At 42.2% G+C, this 27,195-nt stretch overlaps 2 protein-coding genes across 6 annotated transcripts; one reads left to right on the forward strand and one right to left on the reverse strand.

The window, feature by feature from the left end:
* The first annotated feature begins 1,655 nt into the window (after nucleotides 1–1,655).
* Nucleotides 1,656–11,955, forward strand: mapk8a (mitogen-activated protein kinase 8a). Of its 5 annotated transcripts, none has more exons than XM_070915910.1 (12): nucleotides 1,656–1,709; nucleotides 5,913–6,079; nucleotides 6,305–6,434; nucleotides 6,580–6,638; nucleotides 6,782–6,920; nucleotides 7,892–8,057; nucleotides 8,361–8,432; nucleotides 9,288–9,470; nucleotides 9,577–9,701; nucleotides 9,836–9,899; nucleotides 10,851–10,928; nucleotides 11,780–11,955. In XM_070915910.1, the coding sequence occupies exons 1-12, from the start codon at nucleotides 1,674–1,676 to the stop codon at nucleotides 11,953–11,955; spliced, it is 1,395 nt and encodes a 464-aa protein (XP_070772011.1). In that variant the 5' UTR covers nucleotides 1,656–1,673. The 5 variants fall into 5 exon arrangements, with proteins under 5 accessions (XP_070772011.1, XP_070772009.1, XP_070772012.1 ...); XM_070915908.1 differs by lacking the exon at nucleotides 1,656–1,709 and adding an exon at nucleotides 5,274–5,297 and having other exon boundaries at nucleotides 10,851–10,926; nucleotides 11,829–11,955; XM_070915911.1 differs by lacking the exons at nucleotides 1,656–1,709; nucleotides 8,361–8,432 and adding an exon at nucleotides 8,809–8,880 and having other exon boundaries at nucleotides 5,925–6,079.
* A 2,261-nt stretch (nucleotides 11,956–14,216) lies between these two features.
* arhgap22a (Rho GTPase activating protein 22a) lies at nucleotides 14,217–25,837 on the reverse strand. The gene is made up of 11 exons (XM_070915905.1): nucleotides 25,805–25,837; nucleotides 25,597–25,696; nucleotides 20,560–20,756; nucleotides 19,806–19,893; nucleotides 17,018–17,146; nucleotides 16,643–16,853; nucleotides 16,414–16,546; nucleotides 16,257–16,330; nucleotides 15,680–15,801; nucleotides 14,523–15,540; nucleotides 14,217–14,436 (listed from the first exon to the last, which is right to left on the reverse strand). Exons 1-11 carry the CDS (start codon nucleotides 25,835–25,837, stop codon nucleotides 14,217–14,219), a joined length of 2,325 nt encoding a protein of 774 aa, XP_070772006.1.
* Nucleotides 25,838–27,195: the final 1,358 nt, after the last annotated feature.

Here is a 27,195-nt window from a genome sequence, read left to right on the forward strand (position 1 = left end):
AGGATCAAAGAAGAAAGTAGGAACCCTGCCAGGTGCTCCCACCCATCCACTCCTGTGCAAAACTTCAGCAGCTGCACTCTCTCTCAGTGGTCTGTCTACAGGTGTAAAGCTACTGGAGCAATGTGGTGAAGCCGTACACTGCTACAGGGATCAACATAGAAACCCGGCTGCTATTTATATCGACAGACCAGACTGTCATGTGTTGCCATATTTCTGTGTTGAGCATATTACAACGTGGCTTTTACCTCTACACTTGGATGTGTTGATTGGCTAGACCAAGACTGACCTGCTGAGCCTGCTTTGTCTCACCATCAACATCAAACTTTATCTTTATCTTTATCTATTACAGCATCTGCATTCCTTAAATCACAACATTTAAAACTTAACAGACTTAAGGTGGAACTATAAAGCATGAAGAAAGATCTCCCATGCAATTTGCTGTCTAGACTCGACTCCTTTTAGCATCTAATAATCTGATGCCATGTCCATTTTACACACCAGTTGCCACTGCGAACACAATCATTATCTTCTTGGCTCACTTGGTGTAAACACATCTTTATCCTGAAATCAATTATGTTTGGACTAAAATGGAGAGCCACGCCATGATTTTAATGAACCAGTCAACAACTAGTCTTATCATCTTGTTACAGACAAACCACCTCACTGATCCACTAAGCAGACGGCCACATGATGTGGACCCAGACAGAGGAGAAGCTGTACTGTATTCTTGGGAATTTGGGACACCATCCTTCTTCAGGATCTAGGTCTTTTAACAGCCTTCTTTCTCACTACAATACAAAGTGACAATACATTCCCACGTCCATGTACCATGAAAAACAAAGTATGACAGTGTGGACATTAAGCTACTGTGGTCAGAGTCCAATGTATGTAGCTACAGCATGAGCAGCCTCCAACAAACAACACATTTCATGATTTGTGTCAGCACAGGCCTGAGTATGAAGGCTATACTATGCATTTTATGACTCTTAAAGGTAAATCTCAGCACAGTCCAGTGGAGGTTTAGCTAGGGTTAGTGCCTGAAGTGAATTTGCATCTGAAATCTCTGGTTGAATAACAGAACAAATGTATCTAAACATGAAGACACCCACCTCAATTCACCAAACTGTCACACAGCACTGTAGGAAGGAGGAGGATGATACAGAATAGCTCAGTAGTAGAAACATTACCTGGTACCATATGTAACCTATGTCAGCGGTCTGATCCTTTGTACTATCTTCAGTGCTCCCACCACGGATCCAAAATAATCCTTGTGATCATCGCATTGCTGCTTTGACGTCCTCTCAGCAAAGGCTGCTCCGCTCTGGCAGGTAATTCATCAATGACATGAACTATACATGGTGCCACGTTCATTTGCTCTATCACCAGCAGAGCCTCGCTGAAGATCTGAAACTTTTTACTGTAATTGGTGCTATTCTTAGCTTCTCGTCTTTAAACACTTAATTGGATTAGCCTCGCGGTTTGACAGCGACGTGTCAGAGCCACCAATAGCGGGTGGCGTGAGATCAGCTACACCGATTTAACTAATCCGTCTGACGCCCAAAGGTGCGGTGGATCCCCGGCGGTAGGTGCGCTACAGAGAAGCCAGAGAAGGACGAACGACCTCGGCCAAACGAGTGGACTGTAGCCTGCTGCTGTAAGGCTGCTCCCCCACAATGATCATAACACTGCGGGCTCTCTTCGAACAAGGGGTAAGAAACCGTAGTAGTCTTGTGTTGCTGCGGGAGTCGGTGCTGGGACGTTTATCCATGCCGGTCTATTGCGCGCAGCGTGTCTCTGCAGGCCGCGGGGTATCTGCGCAGGGACAAGGATAAATAACAACCATGCGGGGCTGTCAGGTGGGTGCAGGGAGAATTTAAACTACTCAGCGCTAAGTTAACGTGATTTTACCTAATGTCCTTATCCAGTCACATGCCTTCGCAGAGCATGGCTGCGTGGATATATGTCCGTTGTTGTATCGTGTATAGGAACCGATGGGTGAACTCTGGATGGCACCTTGACTACTATTCAATAGATTTCTGCAGAGCCTGTGCATGTCATAGTCCACAAATGACCCCTCTGTTTAATGTGGACAGGAGATGAGATCTACCGGCCAACAGAATATGCCAAATATTGCCTTGATGACAGTGATTATGCAAATAATATTATCCCCCAGTTCATTTACAGGTGTATGTGATTACTGCAGCATCACTGTATATACCGTGAAACCGTATATAGGCTATAATGTGCCCATTGGACCCAGCCTGAAAACGTCCTTCCTCCCTACTAACCAATGACTAACTAGCTGAGTAATTAACTTTGCAAGAACATGTAAGTCCATATTATTTTTCACATTATTCTATTTTCTTTTTTTTCTTTTTACTATACTGACACACAACTCAAGAGCTTAACTGAGGTGAAACATGGTATCTAGTTGTTTGTTTACCAAATGATCATAGCCCAATTGAAATAGACCAGTTTTCTCTCTCTGTTCACCAGCATCACTGATGTAAGAACCCCTTTAGAAAACATTGATAATCTTGTCTGATAGTCTGCATATAAAAAGACATATCATAATGGCAGGGTTCAAATTCCAAGACTGCCCTTTTGTTTACATGAAAAAAGAAGGAACATCTAAAAGGGCATTCATATTGCCTACTCATTTAAACTGACTATGAATGATGATGAATGTACACATATGAATGTCAAATTTGTCCATATAGACTATTTAGCTTGAAGCTTCACTATATGCCCTTTATGTCCTGCCATTGACCTCGGTGAAGGATTTTGCAGCAAGGACACTTTGTGGGGGGAATCAGTTTCCAATGTATTTTGTTTTAGTAACAGAAACAATGTGAATGCCTTTTTGACCTGTGTGCTCAACGACCCATACACTGGCTCTCCCTCTCAGCCAGTCTCTTTGTCACCAGAAAAATATATTTTATGAAATATAAAGCAGGAAAATATGCAGTCTCATCTTTCACTCTTCACAACTGTAAATGCTTATTTCACTTAACATAATCTGTAGGACAGAAATATGGCCAATGCCTAAATCTGGGCTCTGACTGATTATCATGCAGTGTATAGGGTCTATATTTTCAGTGAGGACAATGTCAGCCCTTTTCAAGATATTTACTGCAGACGTAAAGAGCATCAATTGACATATTCGCTTAATTCATCATGTTTCAAACGGAAGTGGACCAAAACAAGTTTGCTTGGTTGGTTTTTGGATAGATAGATAGATAGATAGATAGATAGATAGATAGATAGATAGATATGCAGGCAGGCGGAAGGAAGGAAGGATGGATGGATGGAGGAGGAGGAGGAGGAGGAGGAGGTGGTGGGTGTGTCTCTTGTGAAAGAGTGACGTGCTGCTGGGACGCATGCCCCGTGCGCACTGCGCGTCCTGGCCTGTCAGTAGCAGCCAGATGGAAACGTAGACAAGTGAATTTGGTGAGGTCATGTATTTTTAAGCCGCACAACGGAATAAATCATCCTTCACCGGCGGCACAAACAAATAGTCCGCCGCTCCGGAACATTTCGCCGCTGATCGGACCTCCGGGGGGGATCGATAGTTTGATTTGACGACAGAGGTAAGATGAGGATTCGCACCTCTGCTCCTCAGACGTGCTTATTGTTTGGCCGTGGGGGAGGGTCGCATGTCGCTGTGTGCATGCTGCTGTACCGACGGGCTCGTTGTTTAAGGGTGTTAACGTTGTATTAGCTTCACTTACCAAAATGCCCCCTTCTCATGCGGTTACAATGTAATCCGTCCGCACGCAGCGATCGCGTGTAGACGGAGGCAGCAGCTCGTATCACCGCCAACAGGCCCTGTCATATCACGGTACGGGAGTCTTTCTCTCTGCGATAATGTCTTCTTGTGCGGTGCCCGGCTTATTCAGGCTGCTGTACGTCTTTACGGCCCTTTTCTGGTGCAGCAGCCTGTACAGTCGTTCACCTGCCCGCTATAACGACCGGACGAGACGAGGGGTCGTGTGGCCAAGGTTAACTCGCCGACATCGAAGGAAAATAAATAACGGGTCGATAGTGGACCTCTGCTTCAGTCTCTGCTGTTAATCTGCGCCCGGGAGATGAAGCAAGCTCTTCTTCTGCTGCTCTGTGTCTTTCTCCGCCCTGCTGCCACTTTGCATGTGAGGACTGGGGGGGGAGGGAGGGCTGTCTCAGTTTTGGATTGGGTTCACAGCGGCATATATGAGGATAACGTGTGACAGAAGGTATCTTATCCATAGATATGTGTGTGGCTGAGATTTGTCATGTATTTCCTCACCTGCTGATGAGTGATGCATGTAAACTAGGAGACCATGAGATGATATTCTACCTGTGGGAATAATATGATACATTATTTCACCTATTAGGTATGTGTGTGTTATTGGTTTTAATGTGGGTTTGTTTCATGGTATCTGATGTTATAGAAGAAGACGGCGGCACCACATGATTTTATATTGTGGTAATATGATGTGAAACAGTGACACAGTTTTCCAAACGTGTATTCCTGTGAGTATAATAAATGTTAACCACCATTAACAGGATGGGAATTGCTCTGTTAAATATGTGCTTTGGAAGCCATGCATTAAACCATTAGGCTGAAGCAGCTTGTTTAGAGGAAACAGAGTCATTAGAAGGCAGTGCGCTCCAGGAATGACCCCGCTGTATTTCTGCTTTTGCAGGATACACATGGCATCCAGATATATTACAGCTCCCTGCCCTCAAATCCATCCATGAGCTCCAGACCTCTTAGGTGCTGCATGAGACTACTGCTGTAGCTGCTGCTGCATTCCTTGTAAATACTGCAGCTTGACACGTAACTGCAATCTAATAGTGTGCAAGTGATTTCAGAGGAATTTGTTGATGCAGCATGTGGTTGTAAGCATCCATACTAGTTATTTCACAGCAGGGACAGTAATATTACCACTGTGTGTAACTGAATAGGAATTTAGGTGATCAAAAGATATCTAGCGACTCAAACTATGTGATTACCTCCCTGTACTGACCTGACCTTAATTGTCATCATGGATAGCCATTATTACAAAAACAAAACGACCTCACAACAGTACACTAACTGCAGTGTCGTTCAAGCCACCATAACGAGACGAGCGTAATGGTCTTCCTGTCTGCAACATAAAAAGAGGCGGCATGTCTATTTTCATGTTGTGAGGGAGGTGGATGTTATGTACGTCTTTGTGACGTCGGCGGTACAGAAGGAGAGCTGACTCATTTTTATTCTGGCAATTATATCCCTCATATGGACGGTGTGTCGGGAGAGTGGAAGAATGGGGAGGGTGATTGCGTTGCTTACATAAGACCTGAAGAAAAGGAAAGGAAGCCGATGTCAGAGTTTTCTCCTTTTTTAGATTTTAGGCGGTTTCGTTTCAATTAAATGAAACGTGTTTCGGGAACATCATGCCCACAAATTGGTGTCTCTGTGTTGTGTCTTATCTGGGCTCACAGCCTCATGGTGCAACTTTACCCAGTTAACATGTGCCTGTGGAAGACCTGCTTGTAGAACTGGGCTGGAGTCCTGGGCTGGGGTCCAAACTCGCAGGAATTATCACTGGGCTTGGTTTTCCAGTGTGACAGAGTCACTCTGAGAGTCATGTTTCATATGATGGAGTAGACCTCCCCGTGGCCTGCTGTTCTGCCACCACTGCTGATGATATCAAATCTTCCATGCTGGTGTGTTTTGCTGAGTTGCTGAGATAAGGAACCGCAGTGCTCGCCTCAAGTGTGAAATTCAGCAGTGTCTTTTCTCCTTTACTCCTAATCTGCTTTCTCGGGAGCAGGGATTTTCATTTGACTTTCTAATTTTTGGACAGTCTGCTCAGCAGCTATTGTATTTGTGGTACAGTCCTGGCAGTACAAAATATCTAAACGTGTGCCCGTCTTTGTGTACACAGAGGACATTTTTGGATGCACAGAGAACAGTAATTGAAGATTTCGCCATGAACAAAAACAAGAGAGAAAGAGAGTTCTACAGCCTAGATGTCGGGGATTCGACGTTCACAGTCCTGAAGCGATACCAGAATCTAAGACCCATCGGCTCAGGAGCACAGGGTATCGTCTGGTAGGTGTTGCAACTTCACTAACAATAACCCTAACCCATCCATATGTTCTATCCACTGTTTCCAATACGTCACCAGAAAATTCATGAGAACCATTTCATTTAATGTTGTTTATATATAATTAATCCATATTTACTGTACATCTCTATACTTTCCATAACCTGTGATGTCTAATACCTACTATGCTACATTTGTGACCATATTTATGAAATTACTTTGTTCTTCAGCTCGGCTTACGACCAAATCCTTGAACGAAATGTTGCCATCAAGAAGCTGAGTCGGCCGTTTCAAAATCAAACCCATGCCAAGAGGGCGTTCAGAGAGCTAGTCCTAATGAAATGTGTCAATCACAAAAATGTAAGTATGCACATATATTCAGTCAAGGGAGATGTGATATTTTAGACTGTGTGCTTAAAAGTGTATGTAACTAAAATTGTGCTTTAATGTGAAATGTAAATTAGATGAAGACATCATTCTGATTCATGTAATTTTATACCCTCAGATCATTGGCCTATTAAATGTATTTACACCACAAAAATCATTAGAGGAATTCCAGGATGTGTAAGTAACTATATACTTGTGTTTGTTTTTTGTTTGAGAGCACACAGTATGTATCAGTTCATAAGATTGAATTGCTCCCTCTTATGTGTGCGTTTGCCTAAATGTTTCTCAACCACTTGTGTCAACTGTTCCTGCTTTGTCAGATACTTGGTGATGGAGCTGATGGATGCCAACCTGTGCCAGGTCATTCAGATGGAGCTGGACCATGAGAGGCTGTCCTATCTGCTCTATCAGATGTTGTGTGGTATCAAACACCTCCACGCTGCCGGCATCATTCACAGGGTAAGCATCAGCTGGCCACGACTGCACAGACTGATGCCAGGCCAGTGTCCCGAAGAGGAACTGTTAAACCTTCTGTGATACTTGACACTGAAGTGTAAGGGCAAACAGTGAACTGGAGCACTATTAGATGACAAATATAGTCCTTTATAGTCCAACAAAACCCTCTGGAAAATATAGCGGAAATATTTTGTGTTACTTTAGGATTTATGTTACACACGTCGGTGAATGTAGAATTTTCTCATATGGATCAATAATAAGCAGGTGTAAAATGTATGTACAGTGATTTACAATTGCACCTTGTAATGTAATGAAATGAAAAAGCCTCACAACAAGTGAAAACTACATTAGCATCAGAAACATGCAGCCAGATGTGCATCTCACGACAAATTCAATTATGACAATAAAAAATCAAATCTCTGTTAATAGCTCAAAAAATGGCTGGTTACTTAAAAAATGTGTCTAGAAAATGCCCTTTAAGGAAATGTTACGTCTTCAAAACATTATTCCTAGTCAGAATGAAGAAGCAGCCAATCGCCGATTAAAACCAAATCAGTATTGTCAAATGCCACTACATGATTCATCTGGAAGCTGGAAGCTTGAAATGAATTTGCCACTAGCAAGCAAAACACCTCAATATGCAATTTGTACTGCAGAGAAACATGACATGGACAAAAGTGATCTTTAGAAAATAGGTGCAGCAGGAGCTGGAACCTGCAGGCTGTCTGCTGGATTTTGGTCATGATGGATAATGTGACTCGTACAGATACTGTGACCACAAAAATAAACAAAAAGCTGGTCGAGGTGTTGTAACGTGGGGTCCATTTTGTCTCAAAATGGTCTTAGAAGATGTTTCCCTCCTTCATGCCACTCTTTCTTACCTCTTCCTACTTTAGCTGTCACTATATTTTTAGCACCCAAATACACATTTTGTCTTTGATTCTTACTGATAAAATCTGTGTGTTCCTCTGTAGGACCTCAAGCCCAGTAACATAGTTGTCAAGTCAGATTGTACACTGAAGATTTTGGACTTTGGCTTGGCTCGGACGGCTGCCACAGGCCTCCTGATGACACCGTATGTGGTTACACGCTACTACAGAGCACCAGAGGTTATCCTGGGCATGGGCTACCAAGCCAATGGTTAGTGATTGTCTATACACCGTATCTGTCACTCAGTCAATCTATAGTGTCAACCCTTGTTGATTTTCAATGTGTAAAAATTAATTGCAGTTTCACTGTAGTGCACCATAGTATTAAACTCTGTGTGAGATCTATTATAGCCCATATACAGGGACCCGAAGATTAATAGTGCTGTTACTGTGTAAGCCGCATGGTGCTTGTGTAAATTATGTTCACTAACCAGCCTCCTACCTGTAACTAACCTGTTGTTGTGCATTCCTCTCACCTCTTATCGGCTTTGTTTACCGTGTTCCACTTCACTAGTGGACATATGGTCTGTGGGCTGCATACTGGCGGAAATGGTTCGCCATAAAATCCTCTTCCCAGGAAGGGACTGTATCCTTGGGTCTTTTATAAAACTTCTTCACACTGATAATCCTAACAGTCTTTGTGTTTGTGCTTTGTGCTGTGCCAGATGTGTTTGGCCTGAATACAACATTTTGTGCCAGGCTATGGGGATTTGTTAATATAGACCTGTGTAACATGCCTTACTTGAAACTGTCTGGCAGTCATGGGCTTTACATTTGCGTCAACATTTAGTTTTTATCCCTCTCTCATGCTGATGCTGCATGGTCTCCATTTTCATTTCCACACATCATCACGCCACTGCCTTTCTGTTTGCATTCTCCTCACTTTTTGTTGTGCTTTTTTCTTGTCCTCACCATTTTGTTTGCATGTCCACCTCCCTGTCATCTAAACTTCCACCGCCCAGTGGATGTATGGTCAGTGGGCTGCATAGTGGCCGAGATGATCAGGGGAAGTGTGTTGTTCCCTGGCACTGATCGTATCCTTCCCCGGCATTGATTGATCACTGTGTCATCACTTCATTCTGTGTGAAGAGATCCAACACCATCCTGAGAGTTTCCCTCTGTCACTTTGCTATCCATTGTCAAATTCTCCACCCGACAAACATGACCTCCATCGTTGCTCTGCTGCACCATCACCTGTTGTGAGAACTTCAAGCGAAATCAGATGATAAATGGCAGTAGTTGCTGAGAGATTATGTCTAATAGTTATGTACTAGCTGCATAGGAAAGGATTGAGTGGCTGCATCAGTATAGATCATGTGATCTAGCTATGTGTGTGTGGACTACGTAAGTGTGCACCTCAAAGAAAGATAAATGTCAAGCTGCCCTAATGGTGTGTTACAGCGTGTGTGTGTGGCCTGTTTCCTTAACATTTACACTTCAGACATCGACCAGTGGAACAAGGTAATCGAGCAGTTAGGCACTCCTTCTCAGGATTTTCTAATGAAGCTGAACCAGTCAGTCAGAACGTACGTAGAAAACAGGCCACGCTATGCTGGACACAGCTTTGAGAAACTCTTCCCAGACGTGCTCTTCCCTGCCGACTCTGACCACAACAAACTGAAAGGTAGTGTTTTTTTAAATTTTTGTTATAGAGCTCCTTCATCAAACCGCATCTGCACACTTGTGATTAATAGCACAGCATCTTATCTATTTGTTGTGTCTCCCCTCAGCGAGCCAAGCTAGAGATCTTTTATCCAAGATGTTAGTGATTGATGCGTCCAAGCGCATCTCTGTAGATGAGGCCCTGCAGCACCCCTACATCAATGTTTGGTACGACCCAGCTGAAGTGGAAGCGGTAAGTGGATCGCCGATCGGACCGCATGATCCTTAAATGGGTCACATGAGATTTTAATTACATCACTTGAAGTGGAAAGTTGGCTTCGCTCTTGCACCACCAATGTGCCATTTAAGCCATTTTCTCTTTCTCAGCCCCCTCCTAAGGTCCTAGACAAACAACTGGATGAGAGGGAACATACCGTGGAAGAGTGGAAAGGTTAGACAGCATATTAAGATTCTTAACACTACACTCAACACTTCACTTTTCACTGTCACTTTCAGTGTATTATTTACCCTCTGGCTCCTGCTGCAGCACAGGAATCAACCACTGTGCTGGGATGTATTTCCTAAGAGTTTTTATTCAGTAATGTTAAAAGTAGATAGTCTAAAATACATTTATTCAGAAATGTATTTGGGTGTCCACGTTGTTTTAACACTACGAGTTATAGGTGAAGAAATCAACATACATAGCTGAATTTTGGTTTCAAGTTAGCTACCAAACCAGCTGGCTAATTTAGCCAAACATTTATTATATTAATATGCAACTGCTAGTCACTATTAAAACTATCCACTATAGTTAATACATTCAGTTTCGTGCAAATCAGATGTGTTTACAATGAAATAGATTTGGCCAGCTGGTCAGATTCTAGGGTTAGCTCATCAGTGATGATTATTTTCTATTCATGGAAAGCACAAAAATAAATCATGTCTAAAGAAATCCAGCGGGACAGCGAGTGAATGTGTAGACATGCAGTCATTTGGTCACAGACATTGTTGCCCAAGGAGCTCTGTATCTCCACTATGGTTGCCAGAGGGTGCGTTGCGTGACTTGAAATCCCCTTTTAAAGCCTCTCAGTTAGTGTTTTCCACTGTGGGGAACCTGATTCTGTGGAGCATGGGAGGGCTTAAGATTGTGAGTAAATATCACTTTCAGTTGCGCAGCAGGATGAGCTCATCCTCACCCCTGCCAGGTGATAATGACCCCTCACTCATTTTTTAGAAGGGTCACAGCGGCACAGCCTGTCCAAATTAGAAACATGATGCTGTTTGGACTGTACAGTATGCAATACACACTGTACACAAAAACACATACTGTGATACATGCATCAAGGATTTCTCTCTGTCTTTCCTGCCCCCTTTTAACCTTCTCCTGTTCTTTCATGTGTAGGTCTAATTTATAAGGAAGTGAGCGAATGGGAGGAATGGAAAAAAAATGGAGTGATAAGAGGCCAGCCACCTCCTTTAGGTGAGTAATCATTATAACTTTGGGAGACAAAAATAGGTGGAATGGATGAATTACAGTGAATCAATACTATTTGTGTTTGTCAAGAGGCTGGATGTAAGCCTAAAAGTGTTGGTACAACTTCACAAGGTCTTGTTTCACAGGATTCTGACACTCACTCAGGCTGTATGATTAAATAATGCTAATACTTTATATTAGGGCCACTGAATACTTTGTATATGCACACATCCCAGTCAGAACTAATGTGGTGATTTGCAGGTTTCACCTAGACATCTGGGATGATTTGGGTTTAAAAGCTGAAAAGTTTTTTTTTTATACTTCTAAGTTACATATAACCGTTGTTTCAAAGCATTTCAATATTTCAACGGTGTATAAGAGATTTTGGCAATAAAGATGACATAATAATATATAAATAATGTTGTAATATTTCAAGAATAAGGAGGGGTTGCAAGGTAAAATAGTAACTATACAGTATATACATGTAATCCAATCTACTCAGTTCATTCATAACATACAACAACCCTTTTTCTCATAATTCTATTACTTTATTCTCATAATATGACTTTTTTTGTACTTTTTTTTCTCAAAAGGTTTTGATTTTATTCTCGAAATCTCAGAAAATTACTCCATTGTAGTGAAGCAGCCCCTAACTACACAAAATAAATAACTACGAAATCTGGACAACTTTCATTTTGAAGACGTAGCCTGGTGTTTTTGATCTGCAAATGACCAAATCAGAGCGGACTGGGAACTTGAAGTTTGAGGCACTGCTCACATGTGACTCATCAGATAATGGCAGTATCCTGTGTATTTCAATGAAACCTATTCGTTGACGTGTGTTTTTCGCAGCACAGGTGCAGCAGTGATAGACAGCCCCCCTCAGCCAACGTCCTCCTCCTCTTCGGCCAACGATGTCTCGTCCATGTCCACAGAGCCCACTGACCCGAGCAGTGACCCCACCATGACCTCCGAAACAGACAGCAGCTTGGACAGCCACACCTCTCTGGGTGCACTGGCCTGCTGCAGATAACGTACACATACAATAACACACCTACACACACACACACACAAACAAACCTTTCCTCATCAGTGTGTGTGATGGGAGAGGGTTTAGGCCAATGGAACTTCTCATGTTAGTTTGTAGAGCTGCGCTTTTAATGTACAGTTTGTTTTTATTTCCCCTCCCCCTATACTGCTGTAAATGATTGTGGTTTGAAATTGTATCATTATTACTGTATTTTTGCTGCAAAGAATCAAGAGTATGTTTTGATGTGAATCTGTGATGTATGTTATGAAAGAGAGGGATTCGAGTGTACTTTACACATTGCTGTTTTCTAAGCTACTGCTACACAGTCCAATACCACACTGTTAGCACTGCAATATTATGTTGAGTATATTTTTGAATTGTTCATTTGGCATTTTTGTATTGTTTTTGGGACATTTGAATGAAACTACACCATTTATCTTAAACAGTAGACTATAGCACATTTCATCTGGGATCCAAATTGCAAATGGATTTTATTTTGATATTGTTCCTCATCTTTCTTGTAGAAAGCGTCCCTTGGTGTGTCCAAGTTAACTTATTTCTTAGTATTACGTCACCTCTGATTGTGTGCATCTTGACAAGCAGTCAAATGGTCTATTACCCTGACACTGAATTTCTTTTTTTTACTATAGCATACTGTTAACTGACTGTATTTTAACTTGTTTATTTAGATGTAATTGTAGGTGATGGTCCGTTGGATGAGGAAGATCAGGGTGAATGTAAGTGAATAGAAATGTGGCATAGTGAGGAGCCAGTAATTACTGTTAGCGCTGTAACAAGTTAATGTAGGCCACTCCACTGGCTAGAATGAGTTCTGTATTTGGGGACTGTCACCAGAGACTCAGTCTAAATTAGTCACTTTACCCTTTTGGCAGGTTGTTTCAGACATTATTCACAGCTGTCTGATATTTAAGATATTTAATTTAAGTGCCCTTAACTCAGTTCAATGATTTTCAGTCCTCTTCGTGGCAGATGCCCCTCTCTTCTGTGGTGCGTCTTTCTGAGTTCTACCTCACACATGCACACACACTCAAACACACGTTTTTGAAGATGTATATCATGGCAAACATCATTCGAAAGAAATGCGAAAAAAAGATTCAGTTTTTTTCCTGTATTATTTATTTATTTATTTATTTATTTCAAGCTAGGAGGCATCTATTGTATGTAATGTACATTTCACTCAGAAGTACTATTTATATGCATTTTGTTTAATTTTTTTTGTTTTCTGTGCAATATAATTCATAGATTAGTATAGTCAGTGATTGATCTGTACATTTTACTGTAGATGTATGTATGTTTGCTGACAGAGTCAGGAAACAGGCATTTGCTACCTACCATGATAACCTTTGGATGTATTTGATGGCTCAAATTCCCAACCTGTCCCTTCGTCCTTTTCATGGTTGGGCACTCCAGGCAGTAACCCCTAGCATCACCTCCCAGAATGCACTTTGGGGATTGTGACGCATGTCCTGACCCTTTTCTGGGCCACATCTCAACTGACTGTTCTGGCTTCCTCTTTTTGTGGTTTTCCTCTCCTCCATCTCCTCAAAAATAGAAAAGATAGAATAGACTACGCATGAGTTTTCTCTGAGCAAATCTGGTATTAGTGCAGGTACATTTTGAGGAAAGAAAGGAAAGCCATTCAGCACGACTGGGATGATGCTGCAGTCTTCTGATGGTTTGGCCAAACGCTGTCAGCAAAGAGTTAACCTGTTATGGTGTGTTTTGGTAAGGCCAGTTGTGTGAATTTTAGCCTTTGAAATTGCCTCACTAACAGACTAATTATATACATCAGAAATGGAAACTGTCTACCTTCAACTCCAGCAAATAAAAGAGTTGAATTTTAATGTCTCATATCTTCATTTCTTTGACTGTGAAGTTAACCTTTATTTCAAGAACATGAGGGGAAATGAACAGTGTATGTATGGGAAGACTGCACCTCATATATAAGGCCTTTTCTGCTCGCTAACAGAAGAATTTAGTCAATAAATAATCAGCTACATGACTTATGGTGTATAATAGTATAATAGATTTTGTGGAATGGTAAAATTAGAGGTGCTTGGTCCAGAGGAGTTCTTGTTTGGCACCGGCACTGGTCAGTGTAGGCACAAGATGGCTGTACTATAGAGGACACGATGGCAAGTAGTACTGCACTAGAGGTATTTGGTCTTCAAAGCTTTGGGGCTGGTCTTCCCAGTAATCGAGCTCCTCCTCCTCTGATGGACCAGATGAAGGCCTGGTCTGGTCTAATTGGTCCGTGTTGCTCCTGTGGTCAGATCTCCAAGTGTTTTGAAGAACTCCTCCATCTCTTGCTGGAGGAGAATGTTTCGGTTCTCTGCGTCTTGATGAGCCCTCTCTGAGTTCCTGAGTCGGATCTCTAGCATTTGAAATTTCTTCTTCTCCTGGTCCAGCTCCTCCTCCAGGCAGTTTACCTGGGACTGGTACTTGGAACAGGACTCCTCCAACCTCAAAGAAGAGAAAAAGAGGTCATAAATAACACCTCATGCTGATTTTAATAGGTTATTTCATAGGAAATTACAAGTGATTCTTACTTGCGAATGCAGGTTTCATAGCTCGTCCTCTGTTTCTTCAGCTCCTGCTTGAGCTGGGTCAGCATGTTGGTGAGACCTTCACTTGTCCCTGGGAGATCATCCTCAGTGCCACTTGCACTGTGATCCAGAGTATTTGTACTGTCCCTCACCTCTGTGGGTCTCTCTTGACTCTGCCCTAATTTTACTGCCTTATCGCTTCCCTCTGGCTCGGCCAATGAGATCTCGAAAGACGTCCAGATGGAGGAGGTGTCAGCAGGCAGGCTCAGACTGGAGGGGGCAACATTGTCGTAGGCAGACAGTCTGTGGGATTGGTGGAGGGCTCTGTGAGAGAGGGATGTTTGAGGGGAGTCTTCATCAGAGTCTCTCTGTGAGTCCTTAAGTGAAAGAGTGGTCTCTTTAAGGGAAAGGGTAGAATCCTTCAGAGACAGAGCAGAGTCTTTAAATCTTTCACCTGATGAGGTGGTGCGCCTGTGAGCTCGGAGGGATGACAGGCCATTCATCAGCCAGTTGCTCCCACCAGCTGCTGACACATCCCCTGCCGACCCCCCTATTTTCCCTCTTGGCCCCCCAGATGCTGCACTGCCTTTGAAGGAGCACCTCCAGGACGGCAAGGCTTTAGATTGTTTACTGGGGCTAACAGCTACTTCACTTCCACCTTTCCCTTCACTTTTGTTATCTGCTTTTGCGTCCACTTTCTCTTCTGTCTTACTTTTGCCCTTCCCTTCAATCTGACCATCCTCACCCTTCTCCGATGTTGTAATAGGGCTTGGTGCAGTCGGTTTACTCTCTGTAGAAGGGGTGGACGATTGGGGTTTCTCTTGAGGGGTTTTGGAGCCTGTGCCTGAGGAGGGTGGGGGGTCATTGTCTTCTTGTGAGAGCCATTCCACTTTGCACCGTTGGATAGGACTCAGCTGTTGCTGTGGGAGAATCTCTGTCACAGTTTCTGGCTCCTCCCGTTGGTAAAGTCTGGCGTGTTCACTGATCAGCACAGTCATCAAGTACTGCACCTGTGAACTTCCTGTTTATAATGACAAACACACATACACATAGGTACACAGCTGCTTGAAATGTTTTGTGACATTGCACATATTGATTGGAAAGCAAGTTTATGTCACACATTTTGCTGCAGATTAACGTATGTTGACATTATCACCAACCCTCCATCATGGTGACTGGATCTTCCACTCTGGGCCGAAGGATATTGGGTCCAAACACAGTGGCCAGATTCTGGACACTCATCTTATTCTCATTGGAGTGAGACTGAACCTCATCCAGAAACCTGAGTGGGCAGAACCAAAAGCAGAACTTATTTCCACATATGTAAAATAATCAGCGTTGACTGCTGTGCTTAGAAGAAGAAGAAGAAGAAGAAGAAGAAGAAGAAGAACGCCTTGTTCTTTTTTATTCAGTAAAATTCAAACTAATGAAAAGGAGCACTGAGTCATGATTTTGGCTGGTGTGTGGGCTCAGCTGATGATCTTTATATAGACACAGAAGGCAGACAAGACATGCAATTATACACACTCAAGAGTCAATCAATGTGATGTCACTTCCCCTGATGATGAGGATGTGGGCGTAATGAGTGTTACTTCTCTTGTATGACATGGTGACAAATCCTCAATAACCAAACAGGGAACGGGAAACTGGCAGCAACAATAAAACCCATCACAGTCACATCAGTGAGCTTAACAACTGCTGATATAAACAGCAGACAATAGGAAAGGGTCTACTCACTTGCAGATGTATTTAAGGAGGTTGTGGTTGACCTGAGGAAGGGATTTCACCTGTTTGCCTAGCTCTATGATACCCTTGAACAAATAAAAGACATGTTTAATGCCAAGATAAGAGTTTGGAAATATACTAATACAGTGTTAAACTGACATGTAATTACCATTGCTTTATCCTTGGTAAGAAGCTGAGCACAAGAGAGAAACTGTGTGTATTTGGAGAATGGGATTATGGGCTCCGGCAGCTCCCGTATGTACAGCTTTAGCAGGGATGCCACTGTGTGGACATCTGTGGTACTGTAAGAGACAGAGAGTGGACATAAACATGCCATCCTGCATAGATTATAGCTTGGCATGCTGCTATAGATAAAATGCCCCCTCCCACTGCGTCACCTGTCAAACACTGGCTTCTCGCCACGGTCAAAGGCATCCTGCAGCTCTCGAACATGATTGGTCTGTCCGGGGGCCCTGAAAAGGCCCTCTTCCTCGAGCCCATGTTCACGTATGAAACACACACACTGTTCGACCAGAACAGGGACCAGTCGCTGAGGGCCACACTGGGCCTCATACAACATTGTCTCCTCTAGGTGCTGCCCAAAGACACCTGCAGCCACACAACACAGAAACACCAATCAGGTCATTAATAGCTCAGAATATTTCCTTATGTGCACCCAAGAGGTTTAAATCCCCTCTTTAAAGCATGCTTAATTACAGTAAACAATGCTGTATGTAGACTTTTGTGTGAATGGATATGTTTAAGAATCAAACCTCCTCCGAGTGGTGCCCATATGACTCTACGTATGGCCCTGACCCATTCCTCCATGTCACTCTGAGAGTTGGCCATCAGCTGGAAGGATTCATGGCTTATACCTGTTCGATCCTTTTCTCCAGTCCCCCCTGAAAACACAACTATATTTCATAACACATGTGGAATCATGCACAGAGCAGATACCACTTTTGCAAATGTCCTTTCTAATCACATAAACTGTATCATCATCTGAAATATAAGTAACCTTATTGGCTCCAGCCCCCCTGTAAAGTACAAAGACTTACCCAGCAGCTCTGCCTCTCCTTCCTCTGGCTGCACGCAGCTTGATACCACCAGGATTGACATTTCAGTTTGACATTTTAGTTTATTTCAGTTTAGCTTTGATTACTCTATGTGAAATTCTCTCCCTTTATGTGACTTTGTAATCACTTGCTTTTGAAGAGGTGGAAACACTACTCAATTACAGATGGAGATAAAAGCATCAAAGCTGCTATTCATAAAATGTTCTTACATGTCATACTGATAAAAAGCTTCTTATAAACCCAATCCAAAAGACAGAGATTTTCAAAGTGGATTTGGTAGGAATTGCATATGCCTTGCTGTGTAGGCTATATATCAGTACCTGCATTCATTACTAAGTCCTGCACTGTGGTGCATAGTGTGTTGTGTGTGAGAGAAGTGACCCAGAAACAGAAGTGTTCCCTGTGGACAGCAGCAACTGCACCATGCCTCTCACTCAGTCTCTTTCTGTCCAGGACCTTTTCCTCTGCGTCTTTTCACCAGCAAACTTTCTCTACAAAGTCACACTAGACACCATCTCACATGTGCACCGCTGTACTTGCATGTTTTACCCTATTTACTACAAGCTGCATATAGTTTGCATGACTGCCAACCTTTCTCCAAAACACATGATTGTGTTTTAGATTTCTGAGTGTGTTTTTCTTAACTTACAGGCAGCTTTTTTTATTTGTATAGAAATTGGCTTGCACTAAACTAAAACCTATAGGTCATTTATCAGAATAAGCATCTTATCTTTTTTCATGACTATCATGCTACTGTGAAATGAATGGAAACCAGTGGCTGCCTGTGAGGTGGGAATTGAACAAATTAGTTGTTTAGTTGTAACCATAGATCAATACCAAATTGCAATACATATTGCAATACATTTAAAGCCCCCTGTCAATGTCCTTCCATAGTAAATGAGTTAAAATATATGTTAAGACTGGAATGGTCCTTTCTGTGAAGTGCACAAACAGAGAAAGGGCACATACATGATTAAAACAGTCTGATCTTATTGCACCAACAGTATGCAGTAGATGTGACCACGTCTGCTAATGATGCAATGTGCTCCATTGAGCACCATGCAGCCCTGCAGTTGCTGTTAAATTTCTAATGAATTAATTCTCGACACAGGTAATGTGTGTGTGTATATGTGTGTATGTATGTGTATCAAACATATGTATATGTTTCAGTGTTCACATCGTAAGCACATCTAGCAAATCACCAAAAGCTGAGATGGTGCAGCAGAACAGATACAAATGAGATGCCAGACATGCAAAGTGAATATATCACAGTTGTGTTTCCATGAAATAGAGGATTTTTTTCTGCAGGGCGTCTGATGCAATACTGCATGTTTATCTAGGGGTCTGAAATGACTCACTCCTGCAAAAGTAATATTTTATATCTAATTATACACCAAGACCTTCTCGAGTCTGGCAACACGGAAACCCAGAGAGGGATATATATATATACAATACCTTTCAACAGTTCAATCTGCTTTGAAATGTACTTCAACACAGGAGTGTTACAGTATTTCTATAATACATCCTCCTCTTTGATAATCAAAGCTGAGAAAAATGTACTTACTACCATCATTAATGGAAACCTCATCCTTGGGATAAACTGTCAGAGTGTTAGTCAACTTGCTGCAGTAATGGCCCATGTTGAACCTGCACCACCAGTGGAAAATAGGGGCTACAACTGAGCAGTGCCAGTCCTTAAGAAAAACAAATGCCTGCAAGTGAATCTATGCTGATTTGACCCAAGGTGTCATTCCATGAGAGCCAAACCGAGGCACTACGATCACAGCCAGTAACTATACAAACTGTCTCATATCTGTCAACTCTTAACTTCATGTCTATCCAAGTACAACTTCTTTCCTTCTTTTCTACCAAACATGCCCTCTGATCAGTGTGCTGTACATACTGTCCACTGCTCTGACAGCAATCATGCCAACCCCACGCTGTCAAGAGCAGAAATGAATGAAGTCCTTGTTTAACCCTCAGACACATCACATCCCTTCTGTTGTTCTGCATATTCATACTGTGGCTCATACTGTATGCAGCTCTTGATTCCCTTGTTTTCTTCCATTCATCACTTTGATTATGGGTCAATAAGGTTTACATAGAGGAAATGACCTGCTGCATGTACAGTATGTATAGTATACAGAAGTATACTCTCTGTAATTTACAGCAAACCTGGCATCGGGTTAATGTTCTAGTGGTTGTGATATATACAGTGATGTTGCACGATTTGGGGTTTCATCACCTTCTGAACACCAAAAACTCATGTGTGGCAGGTAAAACTAAGTGTGGAACTCTTGAGTTTAGCTTTGATCTTGGTGTCTTTTTGGTAGTGGTGGGAAATTATATTAGATGTGCTCAGGATTAAGTGAGCCCAGTGTTTTTTTGTGGCTTAGTACTAAACAGATGGTTCAGCATCACTTGAACAAGATGTACTTACTTAGTCACTTCCTTATACAACAGAGTTGTCACCATGCCAACTCACCTGGAACAATCTCAAAAGGGTGGCGACCAGGCTCGTCCTGATTGGCAGGCAGCTCATTGACCTGACTGCCCTGAAGAGGAATACAACCCTGAAGGAGAAAGGAGAGGAAGGCGTGAGATAGACTGAAAGACAGACTGACAGACAGGCAGACATGAGGAAAACACTCGTATCAACGGTGTTCAAGGGCCAAACAAGAAATCAATTAGTGGTTCTGGACTTGGACGTGTAGTGCGTGTTAAACATTAGAGTTCTGAGTACACTGAGCTCTGGGCAGCCGTCCAACAGAGGGAGGTAATGATGATGGAGGGAGGGATGACTCAGGGAAACATCTCTTCATGTATTTATCCCTCTGGCACTTCCTGATGTACTTGCATCTCTGATCCTTCCAGCATAGAGAAGGTCAAAGGTCAACTGGTAAGTGCTTCCAGTAGAACCACAGGGCAGCTACTTACCGCATTATCAGTGTGTGTGCGTGTGTGTCAGGGCAATAACAACATACTACGACATAAATGGGGAGTGCAGAGATGTCTTGATGGAGGATCATTTTTGGGTCAAAGATGAATGGATATTTATCCAGCTATAGTTTGACACCAGGAATATAAAGATAAGAGCGAGATAATGTAGCTTTAAAAGTCATGGTCACATGATGCAAAAAAGTGCTTAATTTTACTTGAGAGCTACAAAATGTATTTTGTCGGCTGATTCAACTTATTTATTACGTCTTGTGTATATATGTGTGTGCTGTGAGCGTCACCTGTGCCTTGGTTTCGTCCTGGTCCTTGTAGAAATACAGAGCTTCAGTCCTCAGGACAAACCAACGCAGCTGCCAGTTTTTCATGATACTCCGCTGTCTCTTCAGCCAGCCTGCCTTCAGTGCTTTCTCCTGATCCAGAGGAGAGCAGGGCCTGGAGACCCGGGACAGCTCTCCAAGCACCATGCTCTTGGACCGTGCTGCGTGGACACACACATAGAGATAAAGTGAGGGAATTAAAAGCATCAGAATAAGAGTGAGACAGAGAGACATAAAGAAATACAGAGTTACATAAAGACAGAGGATACATGTTATTTTGGGATTTTCTTTGTTGTTTTGCTATTATTCTAAAAATTCACCAGAGAGACGATCCTGAATCATTATTCACAGAAGTCTCCCTTGGGTACAGCTAAGCCCACAGGCTTGACCATGCATCCAGATTTCCTCTTAAATCAATCTAGCAAGGCATGGCCTCCATTTTGCAGCAAAGACATCCTGCTTTAAGATGAAATCCATCTGTCTATTCTGTTACATTTTATTATGTGTTTTAGAGGGCAAATATTATTTCCAATTTCATGATGTAGAGAGTTCTGCTTTGGATCAGGTTGCGCTTTAACTTCTATGGATTGATTACAAGCATGGATTATATATTAGCATAGGTATGCCAAAGGTATAGAGCAGAAACAGCGACAGTAGAGCGATCCCTGGGGAGTCAGGGGGAGAGAGAAAGAGGGAAAGAGAGCAGAAAGCAGAGGGAATGGAGAGAGGAGAGAGAAATCAATGCCTTCTTTTTTCCTGTTAATTGCATCTTGCTTTCTGCTGAGAACAGCAGGGGAGGTATCTGCAAGGGCCTGGACTGAAATCTCTCTCCTGTTTCCTCTCTCTCTCTCTCTCTCTCTCTCTCTCTCTCTCTCGCTCTCTCGCTTATCAGCTCTCTGTCTGGACTCGTCATTTCATTTATCCCCTTTCTGGATGTCCTTCATTTGCAGAGTCATGATTGCTGGGAAGACTAGAGACGACACGATGTGAAGCAGTCATTAAGAAAACTGTATGCTGATAGCAGAAGCAGGCAGAGCAGGATCTATGTATACAGCAGACATGGTCGGGTCTTGTACTTTAAAAAAGAGGCAGGAAACCTCAGAGAAGAACTACTGAAAGCAAAGAACTATTAGTGTGCAAGGACCAAATGGTTATCTTTTCAGGATATAATGTCACACAAAGTGCATTCCCTCATATTTAATAAAATAATATACATATCCACTGAAGTACTCTTTTTTATCATGAGTGATAATCAGTGGTGGAAGAAGTAGTACCATGATGTAAAAATACTCAATTACAAATAAAAGTTCTACATTCAAATTTTTAGATAAGTAAAAGTACCTAAATGTTTTTAACAAATGTACTTAAAGCATCAAAAGTAAAATCATGCAGAAAAATGGCCCCTGTGAGTGTTAAACTATTATATATTGTATTATTGAGTTATCTTTACTGATTCATGTTTAAGCAGTATATTACTGTTGAAGTTGGTTGAGGTGAGACTAATTCTAACTATCTTATATACTTTTGGGTAGTTTAATCTATAACAGTGGATAAACAAACTAGCTGTTAAATAAATGTAGTGGAGTAAAAAGTAGAATATTTCTCTTTGAATAGTAGTGGAGTAGAAGTGTAAAGTAAAGCATAAAATTAAAAAAAGCATAAAAAAAAATTAAAGAAAGTACAGTACCACAGATTTGTACTTAAGTAAAGTACCTGTGTAAATGTACTGTTACATTATATCATACTTTTGCATACATTTTGCCGTTATGTTTGATCACAGAGGAGCAAATTTACTACTTTATTTACTGTTGGGTAATTTAATCTATTAGAATGCATCACATTTAGGGTCATTATAAGTTTTGTAGATTCAGTCTTAATCTTTTAAGTAACTTAACAGTTTTCCCCTCCCTAAAATATAGTGACATAGAATGTATCAAGCAGCATAAAATGGAAATACTCAACTACAGTACAAATAACTCAAAATTGTATGTACAGTACTGTAAATATACAAAGGTACACTCCACCACCACCAGTAATAACCTTTGGATATTCAGTCCTGCAATTTGATTGATTATAATGATTATAATTAACTTGGTGCAGTGTCAAAACGTCTTCAGTCTGGATATGGTCTCATTAATGGAATCTTGAGGAAATTATAAAATGGCATAAAGTGTCAAAAGGATCATATCTTGTTGACTGAAACCCTTCAATATTCATGCAAATGTCCTCATATTTCCACACAGATAATGGAGAGAAACCTCAAACACCAATAACATCTTCCCATACTCTACACTACTTAATTGCTTTAGGATTCTGGCCTTATATCTAAGCTTCTGAGTGCAGATCCAGCTCTGTGATGCTTTGCCCTGGATGATGCTGCATAAAAGGGTCAGTGGAGAGCAGAGCTGGGAATCTAATCAAAGGAGAATACCATTACAGCAAATGAGAGATGGCAAGCGCACAAAACGTGGCAAGCAAACTGAAATAGTGGCTGCACTCTCCAACTGTGTTCGTGAAGGAGAAAGAGGAGGCCATTCTCCTTCCCATCATCTTTTATGCTCTTACTTTTTACGGCTGTTCTAGAATAAGACAATGACTGCCAGGGGAGAAATGAAGCAACCACCCTGCCTAAACACACACACAAAAGTACAGGTTTTTGAAGCTGCTGCTCGCCAATATATCACTCTGCTACAAAAATGTGAAATGAATTCAAGGAGAATTCGAGGAGACTTTTGGTGGATACTCTTCTCTAAAAAAAATCAATGCTAGTCCATTTCCTTGAGATAAGTTGGCAACTGTCACAACTCCCCAAGCCACCTGAAACAGCATGTCTCGGTTGTCTATAGCAACCACCTGCTATGAAGAGCAAGTATGTATATTCTGCATCATGATAATCTCAGTGCCAGGAGTCGTTCCTGCGATTTACAGCTTCCTTATTCATCTTCACGCAGTCATGTGAGAGGCATGTATGTGCGGTGTCCCCGACTTCAGCGGTCACAAGTGGATTTTACCCCATGCTAGAGGAACTATGTTTGACAGTCAGCTGTTGAGATTTACAGGAGTAGAGAGCCCTGCGTCCCTTTCACCTCTGATCTATCTGTCACCTGCTCAGAACCATGCCAATCCAAAATCTAACCCAATAAACCCGGAGCAAATAGAGATGTAGTCATGTGTGTTAGGTGTGAACATGTCCGGATGCACACCATTGTTGGAAGGAGGATTATCCTTCCAGCAGCCATGTTTACTACAACCCACAGTATCTCCATCAGGATCAAATCTTCTAGGAATAAAGACGGTATAATCAAGAGACCTGAGGGATGACATCACCCTGTAGTAGAGCCTGTTAACTCCCAAGGAGCATTGGACACAGAAGATAAAGCCTTAACACTTCAGATCATGCAAGAAAACTCAGGTCATTGCTGATGGTCACTGGTGGGCAGATTCGGTACGAACATGGCGCTGTTACACCTTTCTGATGTCATTATAAATGAAAGCACTGACAACAATATTGATGTTACATTATTACAAAGACAGCAGAACAGATGGAGCTCTGCAGAGGCAGCAGAGAGAGAGGGAAAGAAAGAGATGGACTGCAGAGAGGACAGACAGAAAGCAGAGAAAGAGAGAAAAGAGATGGAGCAGAGGATGGATGGAGGGGAAAGGGGAGGAGGGACTGTGCTTACCCCGGCGTGCCTGTTTTATCTTGGGGCTCAGCATGGTTACCGTTGCTGTGCTGCTCCCTCTCACAGAGACATGACTGCATCCCTCTGTTCACACACTATTCCTCACACACACACATACACACACACACTCAGCGCCTCTCGCTGCTGCCTCGCCCTGTTACTCCTCATCCTCTCCGAGCATCTCTCTTCCCGGCTCACTGTCTTGCACTTGGACACTGTCTCCGTCTGATTTAACACATACACACACTTTCAAGCACTTAACCACACACTCTCCTCGTCCTCCCCTCCTTTCCTTTGGTCTCACTCCCCCTCTCTGTCCCACTGGCCCGGCGTGCTGTTGTTCTCACATACCTCGAGCCCTGCCCACTCTCTCTCTCTCTCTCTCTCCCTTTGCTCTCTGTCTCTCTGCCTTCTGCTGCACACTCTCAGTATCAATTTCTCACCGTCTATAAATATGTCTGGCCGTGTGTCCTCTGTCTTGTCTCCCATTTCTTTACATCAGCTCCCCCATCGCTGCACAGTCTTCACAATCCCTCCAGCTCTTTGCTCAAGGAGATTTGATTATGGGCTCGTCTGTACCTGAAGTACAACCTCAGATCAATAAATTTGATTTAACTGACACCATCCTCACCATCAAATGTTTGATGCAGAGCAAGTGGCCAAGTCATTGTATTGTCCATTGCAGACGGATGATAAAGGTGGGTTGGAACTTGTGTTTAAAACTGACAAAACTCCACTGCCCGGCACTCATATTTAGTATCCAGACTCACTCAGGCTGTGATTTATAGTCTGAGGGGAAATGCCACACTACTCAGTCACTCAGCAATCTGTTTGGAGAAAGCCACAGCACTCAAGGGTGTGATGTTCTTGTTCCTATTCTGCCTGTTAGGGTTGTAGTGGATGTGATAAAGCAGATAAATGCTGCAGTTCAAGAGGCTGGAGAAGACAAAAATGCAGTGCAGAGGCACTGCTGACTGAGCTTTTCTCATAAGAAAAAACAACCTACTCAGTCAATGACAAATGCTTAACACTATACGCTGCCTTAATGAAGGCTTTAGAAAGGAGTAGCAGTACATTATTAGTAACACAACTTTGCCAATGTAATTCCTTATACTTTCATAAAAACAGTTCATACCCTGACAGACAGTGAAGAGCTCATACATTTAGAAATGGCAGAGAAACACAGATAAATACCTTAAAATTAGAGCTTAACTTTATATGTGAGCTCAGATAGTTGGGTCATAAGGAACAAAATAAATCATCACCTTGCTTGACACAATGATCAATGTTGCAAAACAAACTAGAAACAGAGCTGTACCTGCCAATTCCTTTGGTTTGTCACTGGTCAGAGGAGTCCTGGATGGTTTCATGGTAGCGAACCCGTCTGCACAGTGTATCCTTCTCCACTGGGGCCATTTCTACACACACACAGCCACACTCAATGTCTAAACAATGGCAATAATGAAATCTCAGTCCTCTACTTAATTGGTAATCACTAAGAAACAAATCAAATGACATTCACATACCCAAAGAGAAGGGACTACTATAGCTGCCGTCATGAACATGCCAATGACGTGCGCCTGAAGAATGCTGATGTGAACAGATTCAGATTGAAGGAAGGAAATAAAGACAGTCATGCGAGTGTTACTTGCCATGTCATCTCAGATGGGCAGACCAGACGACTCTCAGTCTGGAGACAGACTCTCTGAGTTGGACAAGGACGCATCACACAGTCCCAAGCAGCTGCTGTGATAGGTACTGCTTTACAGAGAAATAAAACCCAGCTGTGTGATGCTCTCCCCCGCTGTCCTCCTCTTTTGAATTTTCAGTCTGTCTCTCACTGAGGAAGTCAGCTGCCTTGATGAAGAAGTGAAAACTGCTGATGTCTGTGTAAAACACATTATGAGTTTCTCCTTCAGATGATGTTACTGTACATTTTCCCTGCTCAGAGTAAAATCCAATGGCTGTTAGTGATTTCCCTATGTAAATCGAGAGGAGAGATCACAAGATTTGAATCTCTTCTCTTTAGACACAGTGAGACAAGTTCCTTTTTTTATAAATGGCAGATTTCAGTGATTTTTTTATTAAACATTATTTTTCCTATACAGCATAAAAACATCATGGCACAAATGAGGAACCATCATCTTGGGAACCAAAACAAACTGTGTCACCACAGATAAAATACTATACATTAGTACATATAAAATATATTGGGATATCGACAAATGGCAGCCAGTAAAACACAACAACACTGATCCAAGGGCAGAGAAATACAGTGATAGCACTCAGTTACACAGGCTTACATGCACTCAACTTAACCACTCCATATCCATGACAGGTAGTACAGTAGACATTTAATAATATCACATGACGTAGCCACTCACCAGCCTCTGAGGGGTGTGGGGAACATCATCTATAATCTAGAAACATGGTCCCCAGGGACACATAGGAAATGAGTGTGTTTAATTGAAGGCATGAAAAGAGCATATCCCATTAGTGAGAGCAGAGGAAGTGTCATTACCTCTATGACCGGGAGCAGGTCAGAGAGGTAATGACATTAGGAACAAAGCCTTTCAGTGCATCTGCTATTAACCATTATCACTAGCTAATAACAGCTAATGTTAGTACACAAATGTTCACAACCTTGATCTATGCTTTACACCATGACACACTTTTATTTAAAACAACAAAAACAATGACGTTTTAAAAAAGTATGCTGATGTGGAATATAAAAAACAGGCGTGAATGTGAGAGTTTCCTGCTAAAACACAGTTTTGGAAACATCCAGTACTTTACACAGAACAACGGAAACCAACAAGTTCATTAAAATACGGTTGTCTTAAAAGTATTCAGTGAGGTCTCTAAAAACTAGGTGAACATCTAAACTCTTAGTGGCAATTATCCTGCTAGCCACTTT

The sequence above is a fragment of the Enoplosus armatus genome, chromosome 12 (assembly GCF_043641665.1).
Source record: "Enoplosus armatus isolate fEnoArm2 chromosome 12, fEnoArm2.hap1, whole genome shotgun sequence".
Taxonomy (NCBI): Eukaryota; Metazoa; Chordata; class Actinopteri; order Centrarchiformes; family Enoplosidae; genus Enoplosus; species Enoplosus armatus.

What these genes read in the sequence shown, in the direction of transcription:
- arhgap22a (XM_070915905.1), bottom strand. Translation starts at nt 25,837, where the DNA reads ATGACGGCAGCTATAGTAGTCCCTTCTCTTTGG. An exon ending in ATGGGCACCACTCGGAGGAG is followed by an intron (nt 16,854 to 17,017) that starts GTTTGATTCTTA and finishes GTGTGGCTGCAG; the next exon opens with GTGTCTTTGGGCAGCACCTA. An exon ending in CTCCTTAAATACATCTGCAA is followed by an intron (nt 15,802 to 16,256) that starts GTGAGTAGACCC and finishes CTGCCCACTCAG; the next exon opens with GTTTCTGGATGAGGTTCAGT.
- mapk8a (XM_070915910.1), top strand. Translation starts at nt 1,674, where the DNA reads ATGATCATAACACTGCGGGCTCTCTTCGAACAAGGG. An exon ending in TGACCACAACAAACTGAAAG is followed by an intron (nt 9,471 to 9,576) that starts GTAGTGTTTTTT and finishes GTCTCCCCTCAG; the next exon opens with CGAGCCAAGCTAGAGATCTT. An exon ending in AGGCCAGCCACCTCCTTTAG is followed by an intron (nt 10,929 to 11,779) that starts GTGAGTAATCAT and finishes TTCGCAGCACAG; the next exon opens with GTGCAGCAGTGATAGACAGC.